This window comes from Lissotriton vulgaris, chromosome 2_1 (genome assembly GCF_964263255.1).
Source record: "Lissotriton vulgaris chromosome 2_1, aLisVul1.2, whole genome shotgun sequence".
In the NCBI taxonomy this organism is placed as follows: Eukaryota; Metazoa; Chordata; class Amphibia; order Caudata; family Salamandridae; genus Lissotriton; species Lissotriton vulgaris.
The window spans coordinates 1,305,415,111-1,305,441,158 of record NC_141687.1 but is presented as its reverse complement, the minus strand read 5'-3'; the positions used below and the strand labels follow the sequence as shown (position 1 = coordinate 1,305,441,158).

Below are 26,048 nucleotides of genomic sequence, written 5' to 3'. Positions count from 1 at the left end.
AACAATTAACCACCCTCACTAACATTTTTCTGTAATACTCAATAAACATGGTAAAACGAAACCTATTTAATTTAAATAATGTGTATTTTTACAAAGGTAAAAAGTCTAATTTTTTACATTTTGTTTATTTTTTATTGTAAAACAAATTTAAACAATGGATCAATATTTAATATATAATCAGTATAAATACATATGTAATTTTAGAAGTCAAACTATTTTAATTAACTCAACATTAGTTCCTAAGGTGTGTTATTTTAATTACCTGACCCAATTATTTTCTATGAGAATGTGCTGCACTATGCACTACCTATGAATGGATATGTGTGGTGTTTAGCTTACTCCAGACCTGTAGAAAAGTACATTGTAGCTTGTTTTGACACTCGTAGGCCCATAGTAACTTTAAAAGTGTATTTTGTGAAATACAATGGTCTTGTGGGAGTGTGTGTTTGCATTAGCTAGGGCCTTCCCATACTCCTCTTTAAATTTCACTAACCCCTTCCCTTTTAGTAGTAATTATTCCTCATTTCCTCACCACCCCCACTGTGAAGTACAGCTCCTAAAGTGTTGATTTTATGTAGGCCCTGAGCCATCTTAGATATGGGAGAACACCATTTTCTAAATCTTAGACAATTAAAGTTGCCAACTTTCCCGATTTGTGCAGCATCATTGTCATGTCTGCTTTTTGATGCAGATGTTGCATGACCTTAACTTTCTAAGAACATGTTAAAGAGACAAGTCATTCGAATAATGACATAGATGTAGCACCTGATGCGACATCCGACTTTGTCAAATGTCTACTCTTCTAAATGTCAAGGGTAAATAAGAACAAATACAGACATATAGTCGGAATGATGTAGTATGAACTGGCGTCGTTTTCCCTTATATTTTCATAAGGAAATGTCAGGGAGGCACAACTTGGTATTCATAACCTATGCCAGATATTACTAAACTTATGTCAGAAATTCAGGATTTCTGATGTGATTTAGTATATAAGGATTGCCACTTGACCAGTTGTCCACTTGTCAGGAGAGGCCCTTCACTTAGATTATTGCACAGGATTCTGCCAGAGGTGGTGCCACCTTCTACCAGCTAATTTCACACTTTGCAGATGCTACCTTTTGCGTGATGCTGATAATGCCGACTCCCAGAGGAAGACTGCAGCTTATATTTACCCTTCACAATGAACAATGTCTTCACGCCTCCACTGCTAAAGATAGCCTTTGCTATAACAAGCTATGTAGTGCATCTCTTCCCCCTAGGAAACTCTAGACTGCAAGTTACTCAGCCTTCTATGCTCTCTTAGTGAAGTGCACAGAAGCAGACATTCAGGTGTTAGATACTAGAAGACATTTTAACAATCTTAGAAATTTTCATTATTCACAGCGTGCCTTTCTGCTGCTTTTATAATATTCGGTGTAGTTATTTTAGATGTACTGAGAAACAGGCTTTTCCAGCAGTAATAATTACTTTTTTCTTAAAAGTGTTTATTCTTCTTAGTGCAGTTTGTGTGTGGTACTGAGAATAGGGAAAATGGTTTGTTACTGTTACCACAGTGCCCCTTATCCCTTCATGGGGGTTGCTACTAACTCAAAAGCAATACCTTTATTTTCATAAACATATTGAATAGCGTTTTGTGGGGCTACAATAACCTGTTTTTCACATTCACCAGTCACCAGTGAATGTGAAAGCACACCATGTAGAAGTATGCCATAGTTGTAGTTTATGCAACAATTGGTCCTGTCCACATAGCAGTAAATTTCTATGCATGGAGATCTTTGCCACTGTGATGGAGATCTCCGCACAGGACCGATAAGAGAGGTGAAGGTTGTAGTATATGGCTGTAGAGTGTTGGGAACTGAAAATTTGCGAGGTACTGTAGGACTTAAGTTCCCCTAAAGAATGTTTTATTTGAACAGCTTGTCAGTTGCTGCCTATTCTGTGTCACCGGCAGCTCGCCGTGTGTTCACATCGACTAATAAACCTACCTTTGGAGAATTTATCTTGCTTCTTCATCCTTCAGTCACCACATCTTCTTTGGCAACGAGGATTGGATTTGCCAACACTGACCGAGTCGTGTTCCTCAAAGGAGAGGAGGCATTTTCGTGGTGGACTTCCCAGTCTAAATTGTTTGCGGTGCACACGACATCACAGTTGTACAGGGGCAGTGGACATGTAGCTGACAACTGGTGAGTTGGCACCCTGCTTGCCTATAAAAGTCATTTTGGGACCCACAATCGTGACGTCCGGACTCCTTGAACAGTCATTGAAAAGAATGCACATTTATTAGTCTAGGTACCAAAGGTGAGGCAGAGGTGGACCCCAGCAGTGAACCATGATGCAACTTACCTGGTGTCCCAAAACGTGATGGCCATCTTGGGAGAATAGAGGTGACACTGGGCGCATCATTGTAAGGTGTCCCTAAAAGTGACACCCATTTTGAGTTTATGGAGGCAAAACTGGGTGCATCACTGAAACGCTTCCAAACTGGTGCTGTGTTTCAAGAGAGTGCAGCTTCTTTTGATCCATACAGTGTTGGACATGTCCAAATTCCAAGGTGGGGTCTTTGTGCTGATACAAACAGCAAAGGAAAGCGGGTCACACGGTTCTTACGATTCAGCATTTTTCACTGGCACTTTCCCGCACAGCTTGCAGTCAGATTTGCAATTTCTGTGTCTTCACCAAACTGTATTAACTGCCATATTTAGCCAGTGCTGATCAGCACAGCTTGCTGACACATTGTAATTACTGAAGCTATTCTCCAACCCTTATGCGCACAATTTGTGCTTTCTGCCGCAGCTGTGATATTAGATTATTAGCCCTTAGTTTCCTTTTAGAGTGTGGGTGACACGTTTGGTCTACATTGTTCTTCTAGTTCTGCTGGTTCAATAATTATAGATGTTTCCTGACTATTCACCCTGTTACAGTGATGTGCACACTGACTACTATTTTGTTAAGGAAAAGTGGGTGACTTAGGTGTATGGTTAGCTTTTATGTACAGCGGTTCCACCAGTTGTTATATCTATTTGTCATACATTTTATTTTACAGTGTAAGGCGGCAACTCCACCCCCACCTTTCTTAGAAACTCCTGGTGAGCCTTATATAAGATAGAAACAATAGTTCCATGCCATTGAGAGCTATTTAGGTGCAACTGGGGTACTTCGTTTTCACCCTGAAAGGAGGAGATATCTACTTCTTCATTCGTTTGAGGGCAGAACCATATTGAAATATTTACCTGAAATAGCTATTGAAGAAGGAAACAAGTTAGATGAATACCAGACGACTGTAAGAAAATTGCAGACTAGATTTGATATGTTTCGAGTTTAATGGTGTCATTTATTTTCTTTAAAGGATTCAAAATCCAGATGAGGATGTAGTCACGTATGTAATGGTGCTAAAAGGCTTATTGAGGAATGCCAATTTGAAACTTCTACTGATTAATTAGTAAGAGATCGATTCATATACCATTTTAAAGACAAAATGATCAAACAGAAGTTATTATCAATGGGCAATCCTTCATCAGAAGATACCGTCAAAAATGTCCCCAAGTATTAGGACCTCGCAGTTATCAGCCCAAGAATTAGAAGGTAAAAGTCCAGAACTAGCTGCCCTTGTCAAGACGAGTTGTAGTAAAGGTGTTAAAGACTACAAGCAGGCTGACAACCCCAACTCCCTTTTCTCCCAGCAAAATGCATATTTCCGTTGTGAAAATCATACACATATAAAAGGGGAAAGCAATGTCCCGCCAGATATGTAACTTGCAGATTATAAAACAGACAAGGAGATTTTGCAAAAGTGTATGAGTCTTCCAAACACAAACAACAGTCATCAGTCAAATGTGTCATGGATGGTTACATTCAAGAGGAAAAGGATGTAAACACTGGCAAAGAGCTAAGAGATATGGTTTTGATTACTCAGGACCTGTATGACAGTGTATGGCCCACTAGACTACTGCTACTACCTGATCCAAAAACTGTGTCTTATGTTGGATGTAATATTAATTTGAGAGGGTATATTGAGGAAATATTAGAATTCAAAGGTTTGAGAATAGCAGGCAAGATTTATGTAGCCCACAAGAGGCTGAACTTCTTAGGGCGGTACCACCTAGAGCATTTTGGTATGATTCTCAAACCAGGTGCAAAGGAGCTGGTGTTAGCTGTCAAAAAATATGTGGATTTGGAAAAAAATATGAATAAATATCCACGTTTTTACTGACGAGTTGAGTACGATTCAAAATTATAAACACACTATAATAGGGAAAGAGGACTCAATATTTGTGAAGTAGAAAAGGTTCTTAAGAAAGAGTTACCCTCTTTGTGCAAGTGTGGTATTATGGAATTCAAAGATTCATCGTCGTGATTATCTTCATTGGTGGTAGCTCACAAACAGAATAGAGAACAGAGGGTCTGTATAGACCTCTGTTGCCTTAACAAGAAATGTGGGTGGACTCTCACCCTTTACCCAACAACAATGAAATCTTAGCAGGTTTAAAAGAAGCCAGGAATATTTTCATAATTACACCTGGCTTCAGCGTACCTTCAAATTGACTTGGAGCCAGAACAGAGACATTTTCCAGTCTTTGTCTACCCGTCTGGCACATACCAATACTGTTGCATGCCATTTGGGTTGGCCTCTGCAGCCTCAGATTTCCAGGGAGTGATGACTAACATGCTGAAAGGAATTCAGGGGCTATCAATTTTGCAACATGATGTGTTCATTTTTGTCCCCCACATGCAAACACATGATGCCGTACCTGAAGAGGTCTTACAAATATTCCAGATCAACTGTATTGTTCTAAGGAGAGGTTTAAGGTTTGTTTATTGTACAGTTAATGAAAACTCACAATTATAAAACGTACAAATTTTAAAAAGTCAGTGTCTTCGTTAAAACAAGTAAAGTGCAGTAGTTCAAATGTAAAAAGTCTCAGCTTTAGTTGCATAAGAATCTGTGAAGTTTTCGTGGCCTTAGTGCTTCCACTTCGATGACCATGATAGCCAGGGGTTTTTGTTTTGTTATTATTTGACTTCTGCTAGAGAAGACCCTCTGGTTTTTTCGTTTAGTCTTTTGGCCACTATATCAAAGTATTTTGTTATTCTGCAGTTTAGCTGAATTTCATCAGGGTTAAAACAGAGCTTCACGGCCTGCCTGCAGCTCGTTATGCCCTTCTGGTTCCATGATGCTCGTAGCAGGAAGCGCCTTATGTCCTGGAGGTTTGTGCAAATGCAGATAATATGTATAAGGTCCTCTTTCGCAGAAAGACAGAGGCGGCATTGATTTGTGGGATTTTCCCTTGCCCATGGTGCCAGGTGCGGAGCTATGGGAATTCTGCCCATGCGCATGTTAAGAAACTTCTTTTTTGTCTTTTGTGTGAGGCCCGTCGTTAGGTAGTCTTGTGGTTTTAGAGCGCTGTAACCATTCAGCACCACCCAACCGTGCGCTCTCTTAGCTAGGGAGGCTTTGTCCTCAATTGATGAAACCATCTTAGTGACTTTTGACACCACTTTTTTAAAGGTACGAGGGTCAGTTGCCGACTCCCATAGGTCTGCAAGTCCTAAGACCTTCAGTGAATCCATTAAGTAGGTCCTAGCAGGTGAGTTGTCTCTAATGAATCGTTCCGTCCATAGATGGGCGTTTAAGGATCCTTGGTCCGCGTCTCTGATTTTCCGCCAGCTTTTTAGGTATGCGCCTCTTCTCTCGACCGCTTGTTTCTGCAAGCCGAATTCAAGCCGAATTTGTGCTGGTGATGAGTTGATGGGGAGATGAAATATTGCCCTGTATGCTCGACTGATGGTTTTGTCTAGTGTTGTTGCGTCTTTTCCTCTCATGGCCTCGCTGCCGTAGGTGAGCATGGGCTGTAAGCGAGCTCTTAATACCTGTAGGAGAGGGCCCAGGGTCCGGTCTGGGAGTGCTTTCTGCAGAGGTTTTATCGATAGATGGAATGTCGTGCCCTTTCGGCGAATGGCCTCTAGTTGTTGTTTGAAGGAACCATTGCCGTCTATTATGATTCCTAGATATTTGTAGGAGGTTACCTGGTCTAACCTCTGTCCGTTCAGGAACCATGCAGGTTTCCATTTTTTATGATAGTTTATTGTCATTACTTTTGTTTTGTTTAAGTTGATAGTTAATGAATTGATTTTTGAAAATGCGTTGGTTTTATTGAGGAGGTGTTGAAGACCGACAGGGGACCGACTGATGAGGACTAGGTCGTCAGCATATAGGAGATTTGAAAGCGTGATGTTGCCTAGTCTTGGGGCATGGGATTTAACTGTCTCCAGTTCGCCGGGGAGGTCTGCGAGAAAAAGGTTAAACATCATGGGGGCTAGGACGCAGCCCTGTTTCAGGCCTTTACTGGTCTTGATTTGTCTCGAAAGATGCGAGCCAGAACCCAGCTTGATCCTGACCCAGGTGTCGGTATATAGCATTACCAGCTGTTGTAAGAGTGGGCCTGGGATTCCCCAACTGTCCAACTTCCGCCAGAGTTTTTGCCGATCCACATGGTCGAACGCGGCACTGTAGTCAATGAAGCACGTGAAGAGTGCCCCCTAAAAGTTTTTGCAGCGTCGGACAAAAGGGTTAGCGCCATGATGTTGGTTGAGGTGCCCTGGCCGCTGCGGAATCCAGTTTGGGTTGCTGCGATTATGTTTTTTTCTGTTGCCCAAGATGTTAATTCCTCCAGAATGAGGCCTGCATAGTATTTGGCCTCTGTGTCAATGAGGGCAATAAGACGATAGCTACTTGGGTCGTTCCTGGCTCCCTTTTTGTAGATCGGGCTTATTATTGAGCCTCTCCAGGATGTTGGTATATTCGCCGTTCCTCTTATTGCGTGAAATACTGGTGTCAGAGTGTTGCACCAGAAGGCTGGATCTTGCTTGTATAGGATCGGCGGTATCCCGTTGGGACCGGGGGCCCCCTCGAGTTTGCCTTTTAGGATTAGTTTCCTTAACCTGTCTGGTTTGACCTGGGATGAATTTTCTTCTCGAAGCGCAGTTGGGTCCAGTGTGGGTGATTGACCTCTAGCCTCGGGTGGGTTTTGGTCCTTGATTGGTTTAGACCTGCGGGCTTGGTTCTCTTTGTTGGGAAATGTGCCCAGGTTGTCGGGGCTCTGATTCCCTGCGTCTGACCTCTCTCCCCCTGTTGGCTTGACCGTTGCTGGGTCCGCTGTGTTAAAGTGAGCTGATAGATGAGTAGCCCAGTCAGATTCGGAGATGTTGGAGTCAATGCCTTTGTGACCTGGTTGTTGGAGACTATGAATGATCTTCCAGAAGCCGGAACTATTCTACTGTTTGGAGTTGTGGAGGATTTTTACCCAGAAGTCCTCATTTAGTTGCCTTTTTCTTTCCCAGGTCTTCTTTTTTAGCAGTGCTTTTAGCTTGCGGAGGTTCTTTTGGGTGCCCTCGATGTTAGGATCTTTTCGGAGTTCTTTGAGGGTCTTTTTTATTTCTCGCTTTATGTTTTTTGTCTCTGCAGTTCTTATTCTGCCGTATGTGATCCTGGCGATGTTATTGCCTTTTTGGGTTTTTATCTCTGTTGCGTGTTTGGCTCCTATTTCCGTAACGAAGTGAACCCAGGCGTCGAGGTTTTTTTTGTTTGAACTGGATGTCTGATGTATGATTATTTTAGCGCTATTTAGGAGTTTCTCGGGCTCGGTGGGTTTGCATCTTATTCTTCTGTAGTTGATGGTGTGTTCTGTAGCAAAGTATCTTCTTACAACTGCTTTATTCACGCTGATCAATTCAAGAGTGGATTCTAGCGGCAGGTGGTAGCTTTGGGTGCTATTTCCTATCTTGAACTAGCTTATCTTCTCGTACAGTGGAAGAGATACAAGCATGAAGTCGAGGTGTGAAAAGGTGCTTGATGAGAAATAAGTTGGTGCTGGAGGAATGTCCTCAGTGAGTCGTCCGTTAAGCACTCTCAGGTTTAATTGCTCGAGATCTTGTACAAGCTGGGTTGCGGTTTTGGTATATCTGTTTCGGGGGGAAAGATTGACTTGGGATTTTCCAGATGGTGTCCATTTCCTTTGTCATTTCGTCCATGGTTTTGTCTCTGAAAAGGTTAAGATTAAAATCTCCTGCCACAAGTAAGTTTTCCATATCCCCCTCGACCATGAGCCTTGTCAGTTCTTTGACGAGTTCCCTTGACCCTGATTTTTTGTGCTTCGGATGAATGTATGTGTTTATGACGTGTAGCTGTTGGATGACCTGTTTGTTTTTAACTGCAAATGATATGAACTGTATTTCGTTTGGTGGGGTGATGTTTGCTCTTTTTATTTCCGTTGCGCCGATGGTAGATATTGAGGAGAGCATTGCGAGTCCTCCTGAGCATCGGCCATATTGGGAGCCTCTGGTTGCCGGATGGGTCAGAGTTGTGTAACATTGTTAAGGGATGTCATTTGATTCCCATGTTTCCTAAGTAGGATAAGGGTCAAAACTGTTTAAGTAATTTTGTGTGTCTGGGTCATCCAGTTTGTTTGAGAGGCCATTAATGTTCCAACTGCATATTTTGATTTTAGTGTGGGTGGCCGTTGGGTCGGGTGCTAAAAGTGGCACTTTTTGTCAGTTGGGGTCTCCTCCGGGTATAGTGCATGTGATTTTAAGGCTGCATGATGTTGATTGCTGAGTGAGGGGGTTGTGAGAGAACGGTGCATATTTGTCCAACCCTGGGGAGTGGCTAAGCGCTCCTTTCAGTATTGATTTGGCCGGTTGGGTGTGTTCTTGATTCCTTTCTTCAAGGAGCAGTGTGGGGTAGGGTGGCTTTTTATCTGCTTCGAGTTTGATTCCCCACTGTGAGAAAGTAGGAGATTCTTTCACAATTAAATTTGCTACCTCCCTTGATGACCATGTGGTCTTTGTTGTTTCATTTCCTTGTGGGCGGGGGGCTGATTGGAATTCGAGTGCTAGCAGATCGGTGGTTTTTATGTTTTTTAGTTTCTCTATTGAATTGATGAGCTTTAAAATGTTGCCCCTGTTTAAAGTGTCCACTCTTCCTCTGGAGATAAATTCGGGAATGAATAGGATTGTGTCCGAGTCCTTTTCCCCCAGGGGAGATGTTTGCTGATGCTTTTGTTGCTCGGTTTGGGTGTTACCGTGTGGTTTATGAAAATACGGGGTTGTTGTTCCGCTATTGAATGTCACCCCCTCCGGTTTCTCCTTTATCTGGCTGCTTAACGAGATGGCGACGCTTGTTGATCGGCGGTTCTGTGTTGTTTCACTAGTGCCGGTCTCATAATTGTTACAGGTGCATTTTTCTGAGAAACTTTTTGATATAGCTTCGGTTTGGGTTGGTTTGGGATCCTCTCGGGACTGTCTGCTTGCTTCCGAGGTTGTTTGTGTTGTTGCCGCTTGACAAGCCCGTTGCCCTTTTTGTTCCTGTCCTGGTGGGTTTCCAGCTGCCGGTTTAAATGGTTGGTCGGCGGGGTTCTGCTCTAAGTAGAGGGTGGGGGCCTCTGTTAAGAGCGCATAGGATCCTATTCCTGCTTCTGTTGGCGTCTTTGTTTGTAGTGAGTTTATGGGTGATAATGGGAGATTTATAGGTTCCTTTTGGTGCTTACTGTCACCTGGCTGCTCCTTGTCCCTCGGTGTGGTGGGTTGGCTGTGCTCTTCTCTACTTTCCAGTTCAGTTGTTTTCTTATTCCGGCCCTTTCTTTTTTGCTTACGTCGGGCCCGTGCGTTAGGTGGGTTCTCCAGTTCTTCAGTTAGTCCTCTTTTGAAGATGTTCCGAGGCAGTTCTTCAGGTGAGCTTGTGATGGGTGGGGGCAGGCACCACTGCGTGCTTGTTTTTGTTTTGAGTGGTTCTTTGCTGTTTTCTGGTGCCCCTTTGAGGTGATTGATGTCGGGCCATCTCTTTGGTGATGGAAGTTTTGTTGAAATTGGTTTTGTTTCAGACTTATCATGCCTTTCGATTGTTAAGGGGGGCTTTGTGATATTTGTTTTTATGTCCTCCAAAAGGTTTCCCAGCATCGTGGGTATAGATGATAATTTGTCGATGATTGGCGAGCAGATGCAGTTGGTTCTTTCAATTTGAATTAGGTTAGCTGACTCCTGTCCTCTTTTTATTAGGCCGTTAAGGTCAGCTAGTTTTCTGTCGATCCCCATAGTGGCCTCTGCTAAGCTTTGTAGGACTGACAGTTGTAGATCGAGCTTATCTGATTGATACTGAAGTGCCGTTGAGGATAGCTGTGCTGTATTGAGTAGGGTTGCCCAGAAGAGGTTAGGGGGATCTCCGGTCCCCTCTGTTGGGAGGTGAGAGTTTTCTTCGCTGTTGCCGTTGGTGGGTCCTGTGACGTTGTATGTTGCCACTAACTTGCTCCATTCTTGAGATACCAGGAAAGACATGTCCCTGTCGGGGGAGCTTTGATCCCCTCTTGCTATGTATGGTGGCGGATTTGCAGGGTCAGGTTTTGGTCCCGGTGTGTCGGGAGCCTCAGTGTGGCTTTGAGTTTTTTGTTCTGTATGGAGGATGGGTGCTAGTGAGGGTGCTGATTCTTGGGTTATTGGTGCTTCTGCCACCCCTTGCTGTGTGTGTGGGGAGGAATTGGTTGGAGATAGGTGTTTTTTGTTGCAATCAGGCCCCAAGGGCCCTGCCAGCTCTGACAGGTGTTTCCTTGATGTGTCCTCCTTTGGTGAGGGATTTATTTGGATTGTTTCCTCAGTCATTACGTCCATCAATGCTTCCCTTAATTGGTTCCTCTGGTAGGGGGGCTTGGCTGGTGGTGCCTTCTAGTGACTCCTGCCTTCTGGTTTCTTTTACCCCATTGTCCCCTACGCCTGCTTCGCCTCCTGCGTCGTTCATTCTTTCCCTTAGGGTCGGTGCGTTGTGAATTTCTGCTACTGAGTAGCTCGTAGTTTGTGAAAGAGCGTTGTTTGCTTTGGCGGGTTGTAATGGAGATTGGATGCCTGTTATGGAGTCATTTGAGGAGAAGATGACATTTCCTGGATTTTTTAGGAAGGCAAATTTTGTGTAAATTATCGGCTGAAAATTGTATTTTGTCTCCGTTTGCTGACCCGCTACTTTGAGTAGTTGGTGGGTGTTTTTCCTTTTATTGCTTCTGGGTTGTTCTAGAAGCTGGGTTGTGGTGTGATTGATGTCCTTATCGGATTGTTGACCACCGGTTTGCGGACCGTCATTTATGGTGGTGTTGAATTCATTCCTTGTTGTTTTGTCTTTTTCTTTTTTACTGTTGGTAGCTCGCTTATTTTTTTCCGGTGACGCTGAGCTCGTGGTTGTGTTGTTTCTTTTTCGTTTGGCTGGTTGCTTTGTTGGAGGTCTTCGTTCCCTGCCCGACCTCATGGTGATCCAATGAGTTCCTTCCAGGGGCTCAGGAAGTCACTCTGTCTCTCTGTGTCTCCGTGCCTCCGAGTCTGTGGCGCCGAGACTGTGCTGCTTCTGCTTCTGCTGCTGCTGCTGTGGACCGATGTTCAGGTGCCCGTTGGCGCTGCGACGGTTTGGCGTGAGTTGCAGCGTCTCGGGCTTCTCTGCTGCCGGGCTGAGACGCTTGCTGTAGGTGGGCTGTTTGCGTGGTGTTGTGAGGGCGATAGACTGTGGTCTATTTCCTTCTCCAGCAGCTATTACACTGCTGTGAATGCTCAGCCTTGGGGAGGTGGGGGAAAGGAGGCTATTACAGGTGCCTGCCGCTGAGAGCCTCAGCCTCCTGCCTGTTGTCACCTCGCCCGCTCTCACAGTTCTTGCTGGCTTCTCTCGCTGTCAGGTGGGTGTCTTTATGGGGAGAGTGAGGGAGAAGAGTGAGGATGAAGGTAAAGGAAAAGTTGTCGCGTACTCACTCTCTCCGCCGTAGTCGCGCTCACCACTGTCAGTGGTCGTCAGATCGGATCCCGGTTGTTTGCCAGCAAATCCCTGGGACTCCAAGTTGTACTCTCAGCCGCCCGCCTTCGCTCGCCGGCAGATGGATTGTATTGGCTCTTCACTTGATGTTGGCTGCTGTTTGGATGGCAGATGGTGCTCAGCTTCAGTAAATTTCAGGTCGATCCTCTGCTCTGGCTCTCTGCTGCTCACACTCGCTCTGTTACTGGTTGCTGCCTGTCTCAGGTTGACTCGCCTCTCGCCTCTCGCTTTTCGTGGCTCGTGTCTACTAAGTGAAAATTCAACACTGGATGCAATGGCATAAACAGCAAATACAAGTCGGGCTAAGGAGAGATAAATGAGATAAATGTGTTTTCCTTACTGTCGAAGTTGAGTACTTAGGCTAGTTAGTAACTAGCTGAGGTATTGCACCCAAACCAAGTCTAGTTCACAGTATAATTCATACTAAACCTCTTTTGGACAAAAAAGGGTTGAAATCATTTCTAGGCATGCGTGAATTCCATTCAAGGTTCATTCAGAATTTTGCAACCAGGTTGAGACCTTTATCATGAATGTTTATGATGGGTGTCACTTTTCAGTGGAATGCTGACATTTCAAAATATGTTTGAATGAGTAAAAGAGCAATTGACATCTCTGAAATTATTGGAACACTACGATCCCGAGTTACAGTGTGTTATAACTGTGGATACCAGCAATGTGGGGTTAGGAGCGGTCCTTGGTCAAAAGGAAAGTGCAGATGTTAGGACAATTGGTTATGCTTCTTGTGTCTTAACAGGTGCCAAAAGGCAGTATTCATTCATTGAAAAATAAATTCTTGCCTATTGGTCGGCAGTCATGAAGTTTCAGAATTATGTCTGGGGAAGGAAATTTGTAATCCAAACTGACCTCAAGCCATTAATATATATTCTGAGTAGTAAAATGTTAGAGGTTTTACGCTGCATATTGCTAGATTGTCATATAAACTGTTACAATTTGATTTTGTACTGGAATACATTTCTGGTAGTAAGAAAGGTTGTGCAGATATCTTGTCAAGTTCTTCAGAGTGTGTTGAGAAAAACAGGAGGATTGTATAGTTGTAGCTGTAAACTTACCACAAATGTGTGCTTTCACAGAACAGGAATGGCTCAAAGCTGTCATGTGTTATTCCCCCATGACCATAGTCATGAGGTATGTGAAGTCAGGTTGGCCATGGGAGAGGAAACTTGACTTTGATTTAAAGACTTACGAAAAAGTGGCAGAGGAGCTGTCAGTGGAAGATAGTCTCTTAGTGTGGATAGACAAGTTGGTGCCACCTGTTTCGTTGAGGAAGGCCATCCTATTTTAAGCTCATGAGGGTATTTGATGAGCCACTATGATGAAAAGGTGTGTGACGTTGTCCATTGGGTAGACTTCCACAGACGGAGAAATAGACCAGGTAGTGAAGGAGTCATATGTTCCACCAGTGACAAAACAATGAAATTGCATACACCTCTTTTGTGTCCCATAGGCTTACCTTCTGCCCCATGGGAACATGTAGGGATTGATATTGTGGGGCCATTCAATTAATTGGACAGTTAATCTAGGGTTGCTTTGGTCATGATGAGATTATTATACTAAGTGGCCGGAAGACAAATCTGTGATTGAAGTTACGTCAAGAGTGGTGGTTGGCTTTCTAAAGGATGTGTTCATAAAGGAAGGTATTAGTGTCAAATGATGCAGCTCAATTTGTCTAGTGAGGTGGAGCTTTTCTTGAACACCAGTGGTGTTAATCATCTCAAAAGCTCACTATATCACCCTTAAACAAATAGACTGGTTGAGCGAATTATTAGGGTGTTGGGTGAGTGTATCCAGTGGACTGTTGCAATGAATGCAGTCAAAACCATGTAGTGATTTTATCATAAAACTCAGCATGCGTCTACTGGTGTTTCACCATTTGAATTGTTGCAAGGACAAAGAGGTACCACATGCTTCTGTCCAGTTTGAATGAACGGATTGGTTAAGTATGGTAAGTGGCAGATTAAAGTGTAAGGAGAAGAGTAGAAGTGGCGCAAGACAAACAGAAAAGGCATTTTTATGAAAGGAATAACGCTACACCTCTATTTCCGACCAGAATTTGCCTGCAACACCGTAACCAGGCTGGGAGTCACTGGGACTCAATATCCCAGCAACTCCATAGCATCTGCATGTGCTGAAAAAGAGCCAGTGGTCCCCAGAGCGGGCTTGAACGTTACGCTGCCATTTCCCACCAGCACTTGCCTGCAACACAGTAACAGGGTTGGGAGTCACACAGACTCCGTTTCCCAGCAACCCCACAGCGTCTGCACATGCTGAAAAAGTGGCAGGAGTCCCACTGCACGGGATGCGTACGGGGACGTGTCCGGGCCACGTCCTGTCCATGCCCAGGCCCAGGCCGGGCCCGTCCATGCTTGTCATCACCCAGAAGAGACTGGGCTAGGCCACCCCCCTAACACCTGGATTTTGGTTACCTGCATCGTCCAACATTCAAGATGGTAAAACAGAAAGCAAAGGTAAATGAACAAGGGGGTGAAATTACCAATAATTTAGACCCCTTCCTTTTGAGAGCGGCGGACGCCATCTCAAAAGAGATTGAGATTACAGAACGGCACCTCTCGCTTGAGGAGGAAAGATCTTGCCCGGACTTTTCTGGTCATGGCTCTCCTTTATCCACCTTAACCCCTGTAGTACCTGCTGGTGTTGTCTTCTCCTCAGATATTGGTGTAGAAATCCAAACTCAATCCCAAGATAGCCCACCAATTGAACCTCCAGTTAGAAAGAGGAGGGGAAGGGTGAAGAAAATCATCGCATCAAAGACTGCACCAAAGTCTGTAAGACCTTTGAACCCTAGCAATCAAGACACTGAGTCCCTTCCTTCGTCCAGCTTGGGGGGCACACCACAATCACTAGACAACCTATGTAGGAAGCTGAAAACACTCTTTTTCTTGTCTCTGAGGATTATGTGTCTTTGTTGTGTAGTAGTTTTAACACTTGTGCTGTGGGAGGGGGGAAGGTGGGACAGGCACAAACAACTAGCTCTGACTTTTAGATATTTCGCTACCCACCACAACTCATTCAGCCTTTTCTAATGCTTTGGCTGCAGATTCTGTGGTCCCTGTACCAACACGAGGAGTACCAAAACTACCCATTGATAGCAATTACCTTGCTACGAAAACTGATGTACTCCCGAATAGGATAGAACAGAGGTGTCCCCCGCAGCCTTTCCATCTCCCAAATGTGCGTCTACTCCCGCATTCCCCTTCAGCTTTAGGCCACCCTGTTTTGCCAGAGAGTGACGCTGTTCATGCTCGACCGCTTACAGGTCCTCATCACAGGAGGCACACTAATAACCAACTGGTTGATACAGTCAAATCGGGAGTAAGGCTAAACCTCCAACCAGCAGCCTGACCCTTTGTTATAGTATTAGCAAATGTACCAGAACTAAAATTGAACTAACAAGAAACTACACAGCAGCTAAACCATAAAGCCCAGCATTGGCTTTTTAAACATACAGGGAACAGCTTTAATCTATATCAACATCGTATTATGGCCAGGAGGGTAAATTGGGTAGGAATGGCTCCTAAAACTATAAGAGGCAATTGTGTTATTATTAATTTTAACAACCAGCCTATGGTAGGTGACCTATTAATAAGGCTACCAAGTATCCCTGCTCTCTACTTTGAAATCTGTGCACTCCTGTTTTGCTTTTTCTATAAACCCTGCAGACCACCTCAAGTTCTATCCCATAAAATAAACAACTGCCACTTACCCTTACGTCCTTCTAGCCAATATCCCCCTCAACCTATTACATTCATACCTCGTAGGAACAGGTTTACTTTATTGGAGGACATAGTTGAATGTAATTGACTTGATGGGCAATGCCTAACACCCCACAATGATGATTATATGGTATCTCTTAATGGGTATTGCAAATTTCACACACCTGCCATACCCTCAACAGCCGGTCGCTCAAACGGAGGTCTATTAACATTACTTTCTAATACTTTTCCCTTAAAGGTCAAAACATTTTTAAATATGTCACCATTTTACCATTTCGTTCTTTTTGAGTCTCACAAAGATAGATTTTGGATAATTATACATTTTTATAATAATAATTTCAATACCAATCAAGCAGTGATCTTGGACCCTTTGGCAAAAGACATTGCTAATTTAGAGAAAGTATATCATAAACCCTGTGATATAATCTGGTTAGGGAATTTTAATGCTCACTCTTGCAATAAGGTTAATACACTAGCATATGGGCTAGTAGACGAGGATGGGGATTTCATCCTCCACTTTAGCCACAATGATTATGGCAATACCTTAAATAGGCTACTAATTATAAATACCCTTGTAATGTTAAATACTTCTGAAACCTGAACCTGACAATTAAACTTCACATTTTCTACTCACTCCCACTTCTCAACTCTTGACTATGTTTTGGTCTCAGACTAGATAAGGAAGTTCTTCACTCAATCAACTTTTATGCTTTTAGTGATCGTGCTGCAATCACGTTTCTTATGTCATCTTTACAAAATAAGGAACATTGTTTTAACCTTCATATTAAACCAGTGATTGCAAGGGAAAATGGGATTGTCCTGAAGTGGGAAAAAGTCAATACTGTGAAGTTTGTGGGAAATATAGTCTGCAAATGAGCATCAGAGATAATGATCTGTTTAGATGCAATGACTGATGATGGAATAACTACAGCTTTTGAGCAAATTCTATTAGAAATAAAAACAACTTTTACGCTCCTTATCTAATGGGCACCGTAAGGGTCCCACCTGGTTTGATGACAAATGTGCAAAATCACTTAAGAACATTCATATGGCTTTAAAGACAAAACCTAGAGACCAATATTTGGTCACGTCCTTACGCCAGCTATACAAGAAAGCAAGGTTATCAAGGTTAACATTTTTAAAGGAGGACTGGAGGAAAAGATTGTAAAGGGCTACTGTATTAAACAGGCTTTTTGGACACTGATCAATGCACTGTTTCTGAGAGATGAACGAAGGATGAAAACAGATCATCACGTGGAGCAGGAGGCATAAGCCACACATTTTGAAGGCCAGTTTGGTAACACCCAGGAGGTAACTTGTCCACCCCCCCTTTAAGATTACCTGGATCAGAAGATAGTGTCCTGTTTACTCTGGAAGAAACTAGATACACTCTTAAGCAATGTAAAAGAGCGACAGCACCTGGACCTGATGGTGTCCCAATTGATTTTTTCTTAGATAATCAAGATCTTTGGGCACCACTTCTCACAAATCTTTTGAATAAAATTACCCGAACAGGTGTGTCGTCTTCATGGAGGATGACCGTGATTGTACCTATCTACAAAAAGGGAGATAAGACAGTACCAAAAAATATAGGCCCATATCTTTATTATACTCAACTGCTAATCTAATGGGCGGGTTACTCTTAACAGGCTTGAGGAATGGGCCCTGGAAAACAACATTATAACCCCATGCCAATATGTTTTCAGAAAAGTAAAGGGCACAGTGGACCAGTACTTAAATTTAATAATAGCTAAATGCATGGTGGCTAGGAGCGGTCATTTATACGTTGCCTTCATGGATCTGTCAGCAGCCTTTGACTGTGTGGCATAGTCTAGGCTGTGGCAGATCATGGAGGCAATGGGAAATGGGGTTCAGATTATGCCCTTCCGTGCTTTGTGTTTGCTTTGGCAAGGGAGGAGAATGCACAATGCACAAGACACTTTAGAATTACTAGGGGTGTGAGGCAGGAGCGAGTGCTTGCACCCTTTTTCTTTGCTCTATATACCAACGAAGTAGAATCTGCATTGTTAGAGTCCACCACAGATGTCCCTCTTATTAATTCACTCCCAGTACCGATACTCCTCTATGCTGACGACGCGGTGATCCAGATAATACGCTGCGTCGACTGGCAGAGGAGTAAGTAAAATTCATGAATAATTTGGACTTAAAAAATGTATTATTATAAGTCATTCATTTTGTCGCAGGTCCAAAGCCGCAGAAACAGCTACAAATTTATATTGAAGGGGTGAAGTTAGACATTGTGGACTCTTTCAAATACTTAGGGATCATGTTTGATTGAGATAATAATTGGAGAAGTATGGTCTCTAACAGGGGATTATTGATGTAAAAAATATTGGGGCTCTTTTTAAATTTGTGAAAAAACTTGGGACTAAACCTATTGAAGTGATAAAAAAGGTTTATGAAGCGGAAACTGTATCCGCTGCCTCTTATGGGGCTGCCGTTTGGGGCATCTCTGACGCCTATAAACTGCAGCGTGTCGAAGATGCCTTTATGGAAAATGTGGTTTCCTTGCCCCAGTCGTGTTCTAATTATAACTGCCACATGGAGTTGAGAGTTCCTTACATCACTGATAAAAATTTTATTGCACAAATTTTGATGTGGCACTCGGTCTGACGCAAGGAAACCCTTTTGTTGACTAGAGATATTGTAAATGATATTCTGAAATTAGATGGTGTGAACAATATTAGTTGGTTAAGATATGTTAAATCCAACCTTCAGGCGGCTGGTTTACACCACCTTGACGAGGACTCGAAGATGTGTCGGTCTATTTCTAAAAAAAGTGGAAAACCCATGTACTGACTCATTTACAGGCGAGGAGGCACAATACAAATGTTTAACTTTATACAGTCAGATCATATCACGCTGTTCCGAGTATAACAATGATCAATGTGAACTCTACCTATCTATAGTTTGTTACATATCTTCAACATAGATATATTTTAATGAGATTCCGTTTAAATAATATTCCCCTTATGTTAGGTCTTCCACCCAAAACATGTGTGATCTCTGAACTTCCACTTTGTCCTTGTGACAAGCCATCCATTCAGAAAGATCTCCATATTTTGTTCTTCTGCAATTTCTATGGTAATGAAAGGAAAAGATTCATTGTCCCCCTCACTCACATTTTGTTCTTCTGCAATTTCTATGGAAATGAAAGGAAAAGACTCATTGTCCCCCTTATTCGCAAAATTAATTTTATGGTTTAAATCTTTTATTGGAATTTTCAAGATATATTTAGCATTTCGAGGGCAATACCAAAGCCTTACATAATTTTAAACAATGTTGTGTAGCTCTATACTATCTTCAGTTACTGTCTGACTCCTTTGCATGTTTTTCTTTGGCCTCATTCTTTTTCTCTTCTTTGAGTAAAAGGAGATCATATTATCATTCTGATACTTAAAATACAAATCAAGGTGTTGGATTGTGCAATATTTGTGTGTATAATTATGGACTAATATTTTCTCTTAGTTTATGATCAACTTTTTAAACTAATTTTTATCTCTTTTAACAAACCTTGTTTTAATACTTGTAATTTTATATCTAAATAAGAGTGGAAATTGATGTATATGTGTTTTAGAATACTTTTTATGCCAATGTCGCGCTGGCGAAATAAAAATATTTCTGAGTGACTGACTGTGAGGAATAAGGTTAAAGGGCTCAAATTTAAGATTGATGATACAGTGCACATGATGAAACCTGTGCATGTGAGGAAAGAGGACTCCAAGTTTGGTCTACCTGTCAGAGTAACAGTGTACGAGTTGTGTACGAGCTCTGTACAAGCTGAGGGTAGTCAATGCTGACATTTAAGTTGTGAGGTCATGGCGGAGGAAGTAGAAGAGATGAGTGGCATGGAGGAAGATTTTGAGGTGGATGTTGAGGAGGCACCCTTTCATTTTAAAGTGTGATTTTGATTATTTAGTGTGTTTTGTATAATATATATCTGATGTTGTATTTTTATTCTGGCTATTACATCTCTCCATGTAATAGTGTGTTCATTGTATGATTGTGAGCCATCATAAGATTGAATTATTCATGTTCAGTATCAAGAACTAGTAAGAATTAAAGTATGTAATTTCATATTGTTTTCTGTAAGGGGATTCCCCTGTAGTATCTAATTGTAGAATATTGGGAACTGGAATGTTGCAATGTTTTGTAAGTTCCAAGTTGACCTAAAGAATGCTTTGTTTGAACAGCTTGTCAGTTGCTGCCTATTGTGTGCCACCAGCAACTCGCTATGCATTTTCTCTAACTAATATACCTACCTTTAGAGAATTCATCTAATTTCTTCATCCTTTAGTCACCACATCCTTCTGTGGCCATATGCTCTCTTGTACAGCGCTTTTTCTAGGTTTTTCTCCCAAAATACAAATTGTTGATATATTTTTGAAAAATGTTCTCTGTTTCCTCTAGGGGCGCCTACAGACCCTGGATATCTTTAGTATCCCCAGGATGTCGGAATAAAGGACACAGTTTTAGCCTGGATACCTTATATGGAAAAAAAGTCATGAAAGTCTAAGCACACAGTGACTCAAATATAAAAAATTGACTCAGCACCTGAGGTGGAAAAGAGTTAGCAGTTAAGGATTACCAATATTATTGTTATGTTGTACTTTTCTGATTTTATTATGTTGCTTTTTTAGTACTTTCTGTTTTATGGTTGTGTGTGGTTGGGTTTGTGTTGTTGTTTGTTGCTGTGTTGTCCTTGTGATGTGTATTTTGTTTTTTGTTATATATTTTTTTTATATTGTGTTGTGCTGTCTGTAGGCTTGTCTGTAATATTGTTGTGCTATACTGTTTTCTGTAGTGTTGATGTACATGTTGTATCAGTGTTGTAAGCTGCACTATATTGGGTTATTGTAGTGCAGATGGAATACTGACAATATGGTAGTGGTATGTTTTGTTGTTGATGTATATTAATACCTGTATGTTGGGCCGGGCCCTATTTGCAGGGTTATCCCTAATTGTTTGCCTTACTCTGCCTATTTTTCTGACTTCCTTTTTGTTGGTTTTAGGACTCTGGGTACTTTGACTCTTTTAATCAGTGCTACAGTGCATATGCTCTCTCCTGTAAAGCATGCATGATTGGCTTCTCCATCATCAACAAATATGATTTACTAGTACGTCCTTAGTACCCTGCAACAAGTGGGGCCCAGGCCCTTTTAATCAATTGCCTAGTATACCAGCAGCACTGATTGTTCCACCCACTCAGTAGCCTTTTAAAACATGACTCAGGCCAGCTAATGCAGGTTGTGAGTGCAGTAGTTTTAAACTGCCATGTCGACATGGCAAGTGCACCCACTTGCCAGAACCAATCCTGACCTTTCATTACATATAAGGAACCTCTAAGGTAGGCCAAAGGTAGCCCCATGGATAGGGTGCAGTGTATTTAAAAGGTAGGATGTTTGACATATTCTGTTAGTGAAAAACTGCAAAATTTGTTTTTCCCTACAGCAAGGCCTGTATCTTGTATAGGTTAACATTGTAGGTGCCTTGTACCATCTTACAAGTGTATCTTCCAATTGGGAGCTTATAGGAAATTGGAGTTTGGTATCTATGGACTCATAATCTAAAAAGACATCTTTTAGTGAAGCTAGTTTTTAAATTGCAGGCCTGAAAATTGCACTTTTAGAAAGTTTGTATTTTCTTACATTAACCATTTGGTGCCTTGGCCTGTCTCTTAATACACATCTGGATCGGGACGACAGTTGGGCTGTTTGTGCATTCACTCTAGACACTCACTCAAAGGGCATCACCAGGCTGATGGGCCTTCCTGAGCTAGATTGGTGGAAGGACTTGACACAGCCTGTCCTCAAACAATGAAGTCTTCACCCCCTATAGTGTGTCTGGAGCCAGGGAAGAGCAGGGTCTTGAGCACTACAAAGACTCTCCTCTAAAGTTTGACTACTTCAAAGGCTGAAATTGATATAAGTACTGGATCTGTGACACCATATTCTCAGAATACTTCTGAGTTGACGACATCCTACCAGAGAGAAGTGCTGAATTGCCATGAGGAGGGACTGTCACCTTGCTGTTTGTTTTGCTGTGTTTGCCTGCTGATTGCTGCTTCTTTCCTGGAAAGGACTGAACTTTGCTTTCTACATTCTGCTTCCAAGGTTCGCCAAGGGCTTGAGTTGAGCTTGCCTTCTGTTAAGAATTCTCAGGGCCATCAAAGACTTCACCTGCAATCACCTGGACTCAGCTGCTTTGAGTCCTGCTCTGCCAAGCAGTGGAAAATCCAGTTCCTTGGCCCTTGGAAGTGAGTTCTGGTGATACAAAGAAGAAAATCCATGCATCGACTCCAAGCGACATTCGGAACCAGCGCAGCACCAGCAAAATGTCAGAAAAACCACCTCTGCATGAGCCTTGAGCGCCACAACAACGAAGTCTGCGACGCATCGCCTGACTCCAACGCAACGCCTGCTTAAATGCTGTGACTTGACTTTCGACGCATTGTCCTTGAGTGCCAATTTCTTCATTGACACCGCATCGCAGTAAGGAACGGAAGTATCGTGCCCACAAACGAAGTATCACCTTCCTTGCCTAGCAGTAAGAAACCGTTGCATCATCTGCTTTTTATACATCTCACCTCCCCTGCAACTCGCATCGTCTTTCATTTTTGACACATCTATGGTACTTTGTCCTGATCAAGTGCAACCATTGATTTTTAAAACTGCTACTTATTTTAATCTTTGAAAATTCATATCTTGACTTGTGTATGTTGGAGTTTTGTTGTTTTAGTCTTGTTTTGTTCAGATAAATATTGGCTATATTCTAAACTGGTATACAGACATTTTGTAGTGTTTTCACTTCGTTACTGTGTGGTGTGTACTCTGGGCTAAGCCTGACTGCTCTTTGCCAAGCTACAGAGGGGGTGAGCCGGGGTTACCTTAGGTGAGTAACTTACCAACCCTGACTAGAGTGAGGATCCCTACTTGACAGGATGCAAACCTCTGTCAACTAGAGACTCCATTTCTAACATTGTACATTTGCAATATAAAGCTGGTTCAGTGTGTAGTTTATAGTGTCGTTTTAGGGATAGTGGAGCACTGGTAGGTGTAATTTGGTGCTATGAATTGATAATGTAGTGGCATATTGTGGTAGATTGGTAGTGGCAGTAATAGATAATGTGAGTTGTTTTGTCATAGTGCATTCATAGGGGTGGTAGTTTAGTGGTGGGAAGTGGTAGCATAGTGGTGAGTTTGGCAGAAGGTTGATGAGGGATTATACTGTGGGACTGCAAGGTGATAGCACAGTGTTGGGGTCACAGTGATGAGTGTGGTAGTGTAGTAGTGAATTATGTGTAGCGATGAGTGAACTTCTGGTATTGTAAGGTGGTTCTGTGGTGGGAAATAATATCTGGAAAATGGGGCTGTTAGTGCGATGTTATGGGTTGGTTTTGTGGTGCTGTGGGGTGGAATGATACTTGGCAGAGTGCTTATGCTGGAATGGTGTGTAGAGGTGGGATTGAATACATCATGTGTCTGGTTAATGCGGTTGCATGTTGTGGTTGGAGATGGTATTGCAGCTGTTATTTATTGCAGTGCTGTGGTGGTAATGAGCACCTGGATGGATGTGCGGTTATAGGGTATTTCTGTTGTGTGGCAGTGGGTGTTAGTGAGCTAATTTCAGGTGGGAGTGTAAGCGTTCGGACAGTTAGTAGATTAGTGGAGTGTGGGGGGATCAGGGTCTAGCTAGAACAGTATGTTTATTTAAGATACCATTTGTAAGAGACTAAACACACAAGCATTTAATTGGTATTCGTAATCAATGACCAATAAATAACTCATAAATTTCTTGAAAGAGCAAAAGCCTTCTAATTTATAACCAGTGATGAGGAGCTACAAGTCCTCTGGATAATATGGTATGAGGCCAGCCCGTAAGATTCCTACAAGGCCACACCACTTCTCTTTTGAATAACTGCATAATTTCTTCCACATTATTTTGTATGTGACTGGTCCCAACCAGCAATGATCTCACATAAATAATAATATGAAGATTCCTATGGCATTTGATTACGAATGTAGTAACTCTTCATATATAATTAAAATGTTACGTCAACTACCAAATCCAGTAAAAACACCAATATCTGAAGTTTGATGTGGTTTGTTCTTGACGAAGCTTACAATGAAATTAACATTCATACCTGAGCCATCGTGGCTGCTTGAGCGACAATAAGCACAATGACATTTCCAAAGGCCACGGTCAGGAGCCAGCCTGCCTGCAGAACCGACTTCATACTTGCAGGAGACTGGGAGAAAAACAAAACAGTATGTTAGCAATCTGTCACCTTAGACCCTCAGAGATCTTAGTCATGGTGGGCTGTACAAAGAAGGGTTGGAAAGCACAACAGTTCTAATAAACTGGCTATTGTTTGGTATCCATCTGAAGTCTTCTCTTTCATTATTAAGAAAATAATATTGGTCCTTCTAGTGCATAATTAAACTTCATAAGATTTGTATGGATGCTGAGTCATCAAAATGCCAGTGGTAGCAAAAGTGACATCAGATACGGTTTTACCCCATAATGACGCCACAATGTGGACTCCTTGTCCGTCCCTAAAACCGTTACAAATGTTGCTGAGGATGTATGGGAGAGGCATGGGGTGGAAGCCCAAAAAGTAAACATGATTCCCAGAGGCCTACTTTCTTCTTGTTACCGACAATCCTTTTGCAAACCTTGATACAAGGGGTAGAAAGCCCTGCCTTAGAGTACTGAAAAGGGTCAGCAGGGGTGGGTAGGAGCCGCTTGTGCTAGCCAGTCCATAAGGGTGTTTAAACACACTAAAGCATTGAATCTAATAACATGCTTTGACACTGGCAGAAACCTACTTTTGCTTCTCTCCTTTTAACCCCATCCCCGCTCATGACGGAACCACGCCGTGATGGCGAGGCTCCGTCATGCTGCGGCTGCTCCGCCCACGCGGTGCTGATTCCCCGCCTGTGTGGGCGTATTAGTGAGTGGGCGGAGTCGTGACGGAACCATGCTGTCATGAGCACAGCTCGCCCGTGGCTCATGGCGGCGGGGTTCCGTCACGAGCATGGCAGCGCTGCACTTCCCCCACTCCTCCCCAGTGCTGCGGCAGAATTACCGCCGTGACTAAGGAGTTAAAGCACATACTGGGTGAGAAAGTCTGATTTGGTGTATCAGTCAATACTGATGGCAAATAAGGATCATGATTCTCTTGTTGCCTCCTCATTTCCATGCCAGCAGCACTATTTACTGTTTCAATATGTCTTTGAAATCATGTTATTATTCAAGGTTATATGTGACAAGCCTATATGAGTCCAGTTACTAATTTTACTCCACCAGTTGTTACCAGGGCAGTAAATGTGGATGATGTAGCTTCTGTAGTACAGAAGCCCCTCACCATTGAGGGGTTACTTGCTTTGGCACATACCATTGTATGTCTCATATGTGCTGAATAGCCAGTTTTGGCTTCACATTAAAAGACAGGAGTGTGGAGAAGTCAGCTCTAGGCTGGGGAGGTTGATCCCCATGAGGTGTAGCAGGGTGACCATCAAGTGCTGATGGCTTCCCAGTCTTCAATGAAGTATGGTGTATGTTCTATGATTGCACACAAGTCAAGAGAAGAATTACCATTTTGTATAAAGAAAGAGGCGATCCCCCTTTCCCATTCACCTTTCATTTTTTTCTGGAAGTATTTTGCAGTAAATATTGTCAGAGTCCAGCCCAACTCCTAGCCAGTACACTTGGCGCTCCAGGTCTCTGTTTCAAACTTTGCATGAATTGTGGTGGTGATGTTAAAGCCACTGGCCACAGTAAACAAACAGACACCAAAGTTGGATAGAGTTTACTGCTACGGGTGCGTGCATGTTAGACACCAGTTAGGTTGCATGAATCTTGTCTCATAATGAGTCTGACTAGATCTACACTCAGCCATTGATTGGTCAGACATCTTGAACCTCGACTGGGCAGGTGCAGACTTCATGCCTACTATCAATCAGGAGAAGTGTCTTTTTTCTCTCACCCCAGTGACATCAGTCAGGACATGTAAAGCAGATACAGTAGGCTGGCCCACAGTGTACCGAGCCTGTTTCATTACATCCATTGACTACTACGTGAATTTGTGTGGATGGACAATCCTGCTCTTTCAGATTAGCCGATGGTAGATTTGTGTCTGATTGACGCAGCTCTAGCTCCTGATCTCTGGGGATGGCCCAACCAGTGTGTGTGTGTGGCTACTGAGAATTCATATTGCAAAGCATGCAGATATTGAGAATACCCTGGGCCAGAGGTATCCAGAATTTTAATGGTTGCAAACACTCTGATTTGGAGTTTACGCCTCAAATATGCCTGTGTGCTTGTATTAAACCCATTTTTGGAGTCTGAAAACTTTTACTGACTCCTTAAATGGAATTGACAATGGTTAACAATTGTCTATTTAGATAGGGTGTGTTTTGGGTGTCCCTTTCAAACTC

At 42.7% G+C, this 26,048-nt stretch overlaps 1 protein-coding gene across 1 annotated transcript in view; it reads right to left on the bottom strand.

Moving 5' to 3' along the window:
- Positions 1–26,048, bottom strand: part of SLC15A2 (solute carrier family 15 member 2) — a 483,947-nt gene that overhangs the window by 5,468 nt on the left and 452,431 nt on the right. Inside the window, exon 22 of the mRNA XM_086957069.1 lies at positions 23,753–23,857. Coding sequence (XP_086813195.1) covers positions 23,753–23,857 — 105 coding nt within the window. The remainder of the gene's footprint in view (positions 1–23,752; positions 23,858–26,048) is intronic.